Source organism: Globicephala melas, chromosome X, assembly GCF_963455315.2.
Source record: "Globicephala melas chromosome X, mGloMel1.2, whole genome shotgun sequence".
NCBI lineage: Eukaryota > Metazoa > Chordata > Mammalia > Artiodactyla > Delphinidae > Globicephala > Globicephala melas.
Genome location: NC_083335.1, coordinates 40,916,211 through 40,927,509, shown reverse-complemented (window position 1 = coordinate 40,927,509; position 11,299 = coordinate 40,916,211). Strand labels below are relative to the sequence as shown.

The window sequence follows — 11,299 nt, the reverse complement described above, 5'->3', positions numbered from 1 at the left end:
TGGCTTGTGGGGAGGGAGGATTATGGTAATTACACTGTTAAAAACCAGCTTCCGTTGGGTTGTAATACTTAAAGTCCTCTAGGTTTGTGTGCTGTGCCTTTTGTACATTAACTATTCCATGTTGTCTCAGGGCACGCTTATGAGTAAAGATCCGCCCACTGCTGATCACTCCACGATGGACTGATTACGACCAGGCCTCAGATGAACTCCTCTGGGGAGCCCTTGCTTTCCCTGTGTGGCCCGCTGTCAGGGCAATCCTGCTACTCACAACCTTGGGACTTTCCGTGTGTGGCACTGAAAGTGAAAGGAAACACAGATAGGGCATTTGACCCACAAATGCCACTTGCTCAGTCCCCAAACCTCGGAGGGGGCCTGGCGTGCTCTCTTTCTCCCACACTCCACATCCAACTGGTCAGGAGATTCTCTCGGCCCCTCTCTCAAAGTATGTCCAGAAGCCAGCCACTTCTCACCACCTTCATTACCACCACCCTGGCCAAGATACCGACAGCTACCTCCTGGACTGTACTGCTGTCCAGCTGGCCCCTCTGCTTTCATCCTGGCTCCCTTACCTGTCTCTTTTCAACCCAGCAGCAGAGAGCAAATCAAATCATTTCACTCCTCTGCTCAACACCACATAACGATGGTTTGAAGCCCACCAACATGTTCAAAAGCCAGGAGTTCATAATGACACTCATCAACAATAACAACAACAAAGAGGAACCTTACTGGTGACCTTTGGAGAATGCCGGGCAACCAACTCGTTTTCAGGAAAATCCAGCAATGAAAGGGAAAAATTCACATTTTAAAGGGAGCAGTAAGGGCATGTGGTCTACGTACGGTGTATAGGAAGAGTCAGAGTCATTTGTAAGAACCCACTTTCCTTCTGAAATAACGTTGCCGAGGGGAAAGCGTAAAAGGGAGCTATATAACAGCTACCGCAGTCCCCCGGCTGACCAACTACGTCGGGTGCCTGAACAGGGCTAGAGACCTCCCTCATCAAGGTGATTCAGACATAGGAATCTCAGGCATTGCCTTGTTTTGGAACTCTTCCAGGAGAGTGGGTATGTGATCAAAAGCCACAGAGGGGTCATCACACACACACACGCGCCCACACACACGCTCACATGAACACGCATACGTTCACTTACTGAACATTTGCAACTCAGTCTGATTCCCGTCTCACAGTCGTGCTGCCAGAATCAAAGGTGATCTCAGGAGTATTTTAAAGCAACTAGTGCCTTCCGCTCAGGCTGCCTGGGTTGCCCCTCAGCCTCTACCACTTACGCGCTGATCCTCCCACGACGAAATAGTCGTTAGTATCCTTTATGACATCATGTGTATTCATATGGTGACTTCCTGTGTCGTTTTGGAATTCTACCTACATCATGGCTATGCCACTGAGTACATGGCAACAGCATCCCCACTATGGTAGGGAGAGAACACGGTGAGAAGCAAGCCAACACTTGCCCAGCAGCAACCAATGTTTGCTCAGTGATGGGCAGACTCACTAGATTTCTTTGACCTCTTCACAAACACCCCATGACAATTGTATCCACGGTCCCTTCTCAGGCTCACAGGGGTTAGATACAATAAATTTTCCATGATTCTCAGCCAAGTAGGTGGCAGAAGGGGGATTGTGTCCTCACCTATCAGTCTCCCTCCACATCCTAAGTGTTCCTCCAGCTACTGCACTGGTTCTCCTTTAGTGGTGAGCTTTCAGGTCTCGGGGACAGATTTCTGTGAGCAGACCTGGGATGATGTTTTGTGACCAGGTGCTAGTTGCTCCTACTTGGGTGGGTCCAGGTACTTCAGACCAAGTGGAGATATCTGTCTTGAAGTAGAGGAGAAATCTCTCTAGATCACAGGGTTTGCAGGTTAGAAATCCCTTTGGGCTGGCAATACCTGGCATAGAATAACAACTAATTAATATCTGTTAAATGAATGTGTGTAATGGCGACTTGTGATCATCAACAAAGCCACATTTGAGAATCTGCAGATCTCAACCATTTCCACCCACATCTATTTATTTCAGACAAAAAAAAAAAGGAAAACTGGGCTGCAAATCTGTTTCAGAACCTGCTTGTAAAACTAGCATGTGTTGATTCTTGCTTTTGCAAAATTAATATTTTTCATTCATGTACAGTTAGAAATAGAGCTAAGCCCCTCCCTGTTGACTAACACTAATACTACAGCTTTTCTGATCACAGGAAGGGAGGCTTTTGCAAACAGTGGGGACACAGAAACAAGGAGAAACTTTCCTTGAATCCAGCAGACACAGCTTCTTCCAGAATATCTGGTGGGTGGGGGAAGAAAGTTCCAGACCCACAGGCATGACTGTGGGTGCTCAGCTTTGTGACAGACAGTAAGCATGGCTTATTTCTCAGAGGAAGAGAAAAGTGTGAGTGTGCATGGGTGTGTGTTAACATTTTGCATTATAAGCTTTTATAACTAGGTTACAGATACATGTATTCCAAATCATGTTGGTAAATGCACTGCCCTCCAAACTGGATCCTACTCTACATTTTCTGGATCTCACTGTATTACATATGACCAGTGTTTGCTCCTTGGTCTTAGTCTTAATATGCTCTTTAATGAGTCTTTTCATATTTGTGTTTGACTGATTTCTTTAAATTACGCAAGTACTGTGATAGAGTTCTGTGTACCAAAAAAAAAAAAAAAAAAAAAGGAACAATACCCATGGGTTGACCAGGGTTATAGAGCATCCCCAGTGGTGGAGGCCAAAGAACCCAGTGGAGCACAGCTTGGGCTTCAGGGTAGGTCCAGGACTTTAGTCCCTGCTCTTCAGCTTCCCAGAAGAACCACACCAATAGTTTTCAATGTAAGACATAGTTTTCTAAGGACGTGTGATGATAGTTACAGCAATATGCCTTTCCACTAACAGTGTATGAGAGCCAAATTGCCTACAGTATGCTTAAACCATTCAGAAGTCATTCTTATACTTTGACCCAGACATTTCCCTTTTTGAATTTATCATACAAAATATTTCCTGCCTAAATATTTACCTACAGCTACATGGCTGTGCTTTACAGGCTCTTTGGCACAGAAGGACGATGAGACCAGAGTGACTGCTATTGTCAGAAGAGGGGTAGAAATGATTGTCATTGGAATCAAGCACAGGTGGAAAAGAAGGGACGTGAGTACCTGACATACAGAGAGTAAAGGCCAAAGGATGGATGTAGGAGCCAGAAAAATGAGGGTGAGCACTGGGAAGAGAATGAAACACACATGAAAAATGTCTCTAAGGACTGAATTCATCCTGGCCATATGCACACACCCTCTGGAAACCTTCCTTTCTTTCCATGTGTAGCTTGTCTGTCTCTGTTACTTCACCTTCAGTTTGAACACCAGAGAAACAGTTCCCATACAGTCTGAGAAAGGAGAGACAGTACAGGGCAACAGCGTGCAGCGATAGGCCTCTCAGACAGAAGGCTGGAGTTCAGGGCACCTTGGTCCCAGACCCCACACTCATCACTGCCTACCTGACTTTGTGAGTCCCATCCCAGTGCTCATTTCCGTCTGAACACAGAGTCACACATTAATGATTATGGGCAAAAGATTTGAGGTAAGATCGATCAGAGTTTGAATACTGGTGCTAAATTCTATGGTCCAAGGCAAGTAACTTTGACCTTACGGTGACTCAGTTCCTCTGCCCCCCTGCCCCGCCAAAGTGAAGACAGTAATAGTTTCTACCTCATCAGGTAATTGTGAGAATTGAGTTGGTATATGGAAATACATGGAAAGCCCCTGGAGAAGTGCCTGTGACCTAATGAACACTACAAATAAGTTAGGTATTCCTAGGTCAGGTACTTAACACAGTATCTGGTGTTCAGTAAGGGGTGAATGTGTATGAGTAGCATTTGTTGTTATGAAAAGGAAGATGGACGGCTGTATGGGGGCAGGTTGCAGTGTCAGCTACTAATGTATCTTGTAAAGTGGCAATAGTAAAACCGGGCAGCCCCAGTGGGAAGCAACTTGACATACTGTTTAAGGGGACCAAAATTAAAAGTTCAGAGCCTGAAAAAGGCATGTGGAAGGATTAATGTGGGGGGGGGCTGAAGTTCCCATTTCCAAATGCTGCTCAAAAAAAGAAAAAGCATCATTGTTCAAGAAACAGTTTGGGTTTAAGTGTTAGGTTACAAAAAGCAAGATAGAATATTCCTGACACCGCATGATACAATGTGAAAAAAAAAAGTCAGGGTATAAAACTGTATATTACAGTATGGTTCCTCAGAAGAAGATATTAATGAATGTTAATGTTTTTATGGTTCCTCAGAAGAAGATATTAATGAATGCTTATGTTTTTATGTGTAATTATAAACATTAAGAAGTCAAGGCAAAGGAACGCGTGAGAGTGTCAACTATGTTTATAAATGGGTGACTGGAATACAGAATTGTTATTCGTTCACATGTATGGTTTGCTTGTATAAAAGGATGTTTGTGTCTGGGTCAGCGTCTTCCCAGGTGCTTAGGGTGAAGCACTATACCTGTTGGCTCCTTACGCAGCATAACAAGGACAATTTATCATTGATAAGCAGATATGAGTATCTCCTCACTGATTAATAAGCTGCAACACTTTACATGACTCACCCAACTTTTCCTGATCCGTGGTTCCTTACATGTAAGAATCAGGGGTTAGGGCTAACCGCCAGCTTAATCAAGATATAGAACACATACCACACTCCCTAAAGGTTCCCAGTTAATCTCTTCTTCTTCCTCTGGCCCCATGCAAACTTTGATCTGCTATCCATTTCCATACATTAGCTTTTCCTGCTCTAGAATTCAGTATAAATGGAATCACACATCCTGTACTCCTTTGTGTCTGGCTTCTTTAACTTAGCATAATTTTTTTTCTAGAGATCCACCCGTGTTCTTGCCTTTTTATTGCTGGGTAATATACCATTGTATTGATTTGTTTACCTTTAATGTTGTTTCAATCAAGTTTCAGGAGGTAGTGAAAGTCCAACCTCGTGTTCAATCAGCCATCTTCCTGGTCAGTGTTCTTTTCTTATACAATGGATATAATTTCAACCTTTACCACTCCATTATCTCTCTAGAGAAATACTATCTTTAGGTCTTTTCCAGCCTTTTCTCTTTTTCCTATTCCCTCATTACCAATCACTCCATGTGTTGCGTTTGTTCTGTCCCTTCCACGCTTACCCTGTGTTGTGACCGTCTCCTGAAGAGAAGAGTTCACTGTCGAGTCAGCCCTGGGCTCCTGGTTGCTTGGCTTTAACCCATACCTGGCTCTGGGCTCATCAGTGGTTTAGCCTTCCTCCCTGACCCTAGCACTGGGGGCCCCTGCCTTACCGCTGTGTTTTCCCATTCCCTCCCTCCCTCGCTCACTCCCTCCCTCCCTCGTTCCTTCCCTTCCTTGAAGGAGAGCATTCTCTGTTTATTACATGGAAATTCTTATTTCATACTTTCCACCACAGTTATGTATTTATTATGATTGGAATATTCTATGTATTCATTATTGGAATGTTATTTTTCCATAACCACAATTATAAGATTTTTAAACTAAATATTGTAAAATACTTGCACCCTCATCATTTAAATTGTTCAGGCAGTTCTCAACCTCGTTTACACACTAGAGTCACTTGGAAAGATTGAAAAAGTCACTAGCGCCAGCCTACACCCACAACAATTAAAACAGATTTGGGGGCAGAACCAAGCAATCACATTTTTAAAACTCGTCATGTGATTGCAGTGTGCAACCAAGGTTGAAAACCACTATGTTAAAAGGCATCGACTTTGGGGTTATGCTTGGCAGAAGACCTTAGGAATGCCTGCCACCTCACTTTGCTGACTTCCCACTCAGTGCTCTTTTTGGGGACCTAGTGATTCCATTAGCTTACAGTGGGGATTGGTAAACTGTGGTCCACGAGCCTGTTTCTGTATGACCTGCAAGCTAAGAATGTTTTTCCATAGTTGAATGGTTAAAATAATCCAAAGAAGAATGTATTTCCCGGCATGTGAAAAGTATTTGAAATTCACATGTCCCTGCCCGTATATAAAGTTTTATAGGAAGACAGCCATGCTGTGTCTGTGGCAGCTTTTGCTCTACAATGCAGATCTGAGTAGCTCCATCGGAAACTGAAAGGCCTGCAAAGCCTCAAATATTGGTCATCTGGCCCTTTCCAGGAAAAGTTTTTTGAGCTCTGGCTTAAGAGCATGTGTCCTTAAAGCAAATGCACAGTAACAGCAGTAAATGGCTGACTGTCCCTTTGGCTAAGCCTGTGAAGAAAATTTACTGTAGTTACTTGCGACTTCACTGTAGGGTCCTTCCTTAGTAATCCACTCATTCATCGTGTTCTGGGTCAAGTGTGGGAATTGAGTAAGGGACTACCATTCGCCATCACGATAGCTCGAGTCACCAAATCTATAGCTTGATTTATTTATTTTTATATTCTTATATTTTATTATAAATACTTATCTATATTTTATTTATTTTTACACTGATCAAATGCAACTTTGGAGTATGTTCAGATATTTCAAGATCCAAGGGATCTGTTGATCAATTAGCCACCTTCAACGATTGCTGTAGGTCAAACCAATGTGACTACCCTTCCAGCCTTGCTGCTTATTAAGGTAAACAGCACTCACCTTGAGGCAGGAGGTTAAGTGCTCCTACTGGGCCTGCAACTCCAGGACCACAACATCCCCACTGAAATGAGGGGATCTCCCATCTCATCTGTGGCCTACACAAGTCAGCCACTTCAGAACACTTCGAAGATGAAGATGCCCTCTGCACTAATGTGTTTCTCAGTGCTGTGGGGAAGGGAGCATCCTGTGAGTCCCTAACAGCATCTGTTTGGTCCACCGACACATTGACTTCAAAGGCATTTCATTCAAGTGACCACAGGCAACAACTCCTGCAACTGTTTCACCATTGTGTGCCATGGAACACCAATATTTCATCCTCTAATGTCACTTGGATCCTTACTGTCTTCAGATCCACCTAAGCCAAATACCTTTTCTCAGATTCCCACTTCCTTCAGGGTCCTTGGCTTGCAACCAATTTTGGTGTCAAGTACTCTTTCAATCAAAGTTCCCACTTGCCTATGCCAGCTATTCGTTCTAATAGCTATTTTATAAAAATAAGACGCTCTTAATAAAATATATTCCATAGCTGACAAAAACTCTGTGAGGGCCAGAAAAGCCGGCTTGGATGCTATGCAGCCAGGGGAAGTCCACTCACGCTTTGGGACTGCTATAGCTGAAACACCACTGCTGCCTGTGTGCTAACTGACATGTATGCATTCCAGGCACTCTGCTGTGACTGCTCCATAAGAACCAGAGATCCCTCCCATCATACACAGTTGACCATGTCACTGAGCCATATGTGGCTCCCATGTCATTCAGTTACGCCTCCAAGTCTCAGGATGGTGCATATGCTTGAAACCACCGATATCCCATTTAGAACCCGAGCTGTAAGGGGTTCTGGTTAATGTGTACACACACACACACACACACACACACACACACACACTGGTTTCATGTTTTTAGCTTTTTGGTCACTAAAGAACAGGAAAGCTTATGAGTGTTCATGTATGTCAGAAGAGTTGTCAATGGAATCCGATTCATAGTTGATTTTATAGAACGTTATAATTTTTGCTTCTGTAAATGGTATATTCCGAATGGAAATGGTACTTTCTATTTGTTACAATTATCTTGTGTATATTAGTCTTATACTCAACAAACTTATTAATCTCTATCATTAATCTTAGTTTCCTTAGCGTCTCTTGAATTTGCATGAAGGTAACTATGTTATCTTGACAGCTTTATTTTCCCTTGTACACATTTATTAATTCCCATGTGTATAGATGCATATATACATTCTGGCTCACTGTACTGCCTAGGAGATGTAGTATGATGCTAAAACAAAGTGGTCATGTAAGTCATCTTTGTCTCTCTTCTGATTTTAAAGGGAATGCTTCCAACATTTCGCTATTAAGTATGATGTTTGATGTAGTTTACCCTATTTTTAATATCTGTTGTCAGTCTAAAGAAACATCTTTCAATTTATGAATTGCTGAGAATTCCTGTTATTGTCAGTTTTACTGCTGATTGGTTGTTTCAATTTTTGTAGGCCTTTTTTTACTGAATATTTTGTGATAATCCTCCTTCCTTTATTTCACTAATGGGCTAAATTAACTTCACAGATCTCCTAATGTTAAACCAATGTGGCATGCTTGGGATTAAACACGACTTTGTCATACTGTGTTTCCTGTCTTCGCCGTGGCAGGATTTAGCTTGCTATTAATTTATGTATACGTTTTGCATTTGTGTAACTAACTGAGATTGGCTAATAATTTTGCCTTCTCGTGTATTCTTTGTCAAGAATACGTTTAATAATATTAAGATTTTCTGTTTCTTTAGCATGGAAAATCGTGTTATTCTCTGGGATTGATCTGTTTTCTCTAAATTTTAAATTTATCAGCATATCTTTTCCATAACACTGTTGTATCTTTTGAATCTTTGCTGAAACTGAAATTGTGGCAGCTTTTCTCATTTCAGAGTGGCTTCTCCGTGCCATATCTCTAATTTTCTTGACCCTTGTTGCCAGATGTTTTCTTATTATCTTGTCTCTCTAAAGTGCTTGCAGCTGGCATTTTTATATTGTTGTTGGTCTCTGTCATATCTGTTATCAGTTCCATTAATTTCTGTTCTTATTTTTATTATTTTTCCTTGAGAAGAGTGGAAAGACATGAGATTAATTTTTATAAAGTAAATGATCCATGAACAGGCTTTTCATCTACCACCAGGTTTTATTTTCTAATTTTTATGTTTGAATATAATGAACACTCAAGTATCCAATCCATTCATCTGTTTGGAAGAGGCCCACAGCTTTGCAGTGCTGCCACTGCCACCACGTGTATTCAGTTCCACTGTTGGCACATCAGATGTTTAAGGAAGAGGGAACTGGAGCACTACTGCTAAGTACAGCTGACCCTGGAACAACAGGGTTTGAACTGCGTGGGTCTGCTTATACGTGCATTTTTTTTCAACAAAGGTATAAAAAAGTACTCGTGTAGAACATCGTGTACAAGACAGGTATTGAAGTGGATAGCCTATCCTTACACAGGCATAAGGTGAGTGATATTTAATAAAAAATTAATGACGTGTTAGTTTTCTTACTGTTTTATAACTTTGCTTTCAAAGAATTACATACCAGTACAGTACGTCTCTCTGTCTCTCTGTCTCTCTGTCTCTCTCTGTCTCTGTCTCATAATTGGAGAAACTACACATCAGCCTATCATCACCACTGGTATGTGTTTTTTTAGTATAACAATGTTTCCAGTGCTGTATCATGAAGATGACTGTGATACTGTATGCCATAAAAGTTTTATAATGATTCATTCATTAGTGTATGGTCTAGGCTAGCATGAAGCAACGGTATCCATCACACTAGACAACCATAAAGCAATCATATTGCTGCTTCTTTGTTATCAATGCACGGATCCCTATACCTGTAAAAAAATATGAATTTCTTTGTCACACGATCTTTCTACTTTTGGTGTCTAGTGTTAGTAGTACGTGTAACATCTACCATGTTTTGTATCACATAAGACAGTATTGATATAGGTACTGACGGACAGACGATTCAATTTGTAAGCAGATGATGCAAACTTACGGTATCAATAAATACAGCACAGTACTGTAAATGTATTTTCTCTTCCTTATGATTTTCTTAATAACATTTTCTTTCCTCTGGCTTACTTTATTGCAAGAATACACTATATAACACATATAACACACAAAATATGTGTTAATCCACTGTTTATGTTATCGGGAAGGCTTCCAGTCAACAGCAGGCTATTAGTAGTTACATTTTGGGGGGACTCAAAAGTTATCTGCAGAGTTTTGACTGTGCAGGGGGTCGGCGTCCCCAACCCCCGCGTTTTTCAGGGGTCAAGAGTATACACGTATTTCATTTAAGAGAATAGCATACAATTCAGAAAAGAGTATGTAAAGAACATCGACTTTGAAAACATACCTGTCTGGATTCAAATCCTGCTCTGTCCCATACTGCCCATGTGACTTTACGCAAGTACTCAATCTCTCTGCATTTCAGTTGCGTCATACAGCAGTCAGTGGTCCTGTTTGCCAAGTGTTTCCATTTCTCCCCTGTTCCAGGCCCCTGGAAGAACTGCACTTGTTGCTTTATCCCCTTTGTTTGGGCAGGGCCATAAATGTGAGTAGTTCTGGCTAATGGGTTTGAGTGATATGTGAAATAATTCTGGGCCACAACATATGGTTGTTGGTGTGAGACCTCCCTCCAGGCCCAGGGCCCTCTTCCCCTCAGGCACAGCGAATGACAACTTTCTAGATGGTGGCTGCTCTGTCGGGTTCAGTCTCCAAGTCATTCTAGTAAGAAGAGATCAGATCTCCGACATCCACCATCCTGTGATGGACGTGCACCTGCCATGGACATGTAGTGGGAGTGAGGAATAAGCCAGTGATATTTGGGGATTGTCTATGACCACAGCATAGCTCAGCCTCTCCTGACTCACGAATCTCATCTGCCAACTGAAATAACACCCTCTCAGAATTTTTCTGAGGGTGAAATGACTTAACTTACATGACGAGGTTATCACAGTGCTTGACATATAATAGGGACTCAAAACATGGCAGCTTTAATTATTACATAATAATAAAACTGTTTTCGAAAACTGTAGGATATTTGTATAAAATGAGAGGTATTGTGTCTGCTTATCCTGACAGGTAAGTTCTACTTTTCTTTCCAGAGCGGGGCAGTATATTTGTTGCTATAGAGAAGACTGCTTAATGATGTGCACTTACGCACTTGTCTTTGCCACCACGCTAGCAGACATATGTTTAGAAATTGAGGTTACCTCTGAAGACTAAAAAGTGAATAGATTTAAGCAGGAGGGAGACTGGCTGATGAGATAAGATAAAATGCATTTCAGAGCAATAAGTAATTTCTTAAAGAGAAGAAGAATAGATTATAATAATTATATACATACATTCTCTTGCTCTTAGTAAGCAAAGGCACAAGGTTTTAAAGTGGTAGGAGATTTAGTGTGGACAGGTCTTCCCAGAATATTTTCTGGCAACAAGGTCTTCCCAGAATATTTTCTGGCAACACTCGTTCCTCCGATGCTCTGTGGAAAAATGTATCATCCCCGCATAAGTTGGGGAAACTATCCTTGCCTTTGACATTCATATTGCATATTAGCATATTATCTAAAAAACATCCTATGGTATGGAAATTCATTTACCTCCAGTCCTGTATGTTCCACACGTCTCTGAAGTA

At 41.7% G+C, this 11,299-nt stretch overlaps 1 protein-coding gene across 1 annotated transcript in view; it reads left to right on the top strand.

Annotated features, from left to right (window-relative positions):
* Positions 1-9,199, top strand: part of LOC138842507 (selenocysteine-specific elongation factor-like) — a 59,326-nt gene extending 50,127 nt beyond the window's left edge. The window contains exon 2 of the mRNA XM_070044685.1: positions 9,035-9,199. Within this exon, the coding sequence (XP_069900786.1) occupies positions 9,035-9,117 (83 nt within the window). The 3' untranslated portion in view covers positions 9,118-9,199. The remainder of the gene's footprint in view (positions 1-9,034) is intronic.
* Positions 9,200-11,299: the final 2,100 nt, after the last annotated feature.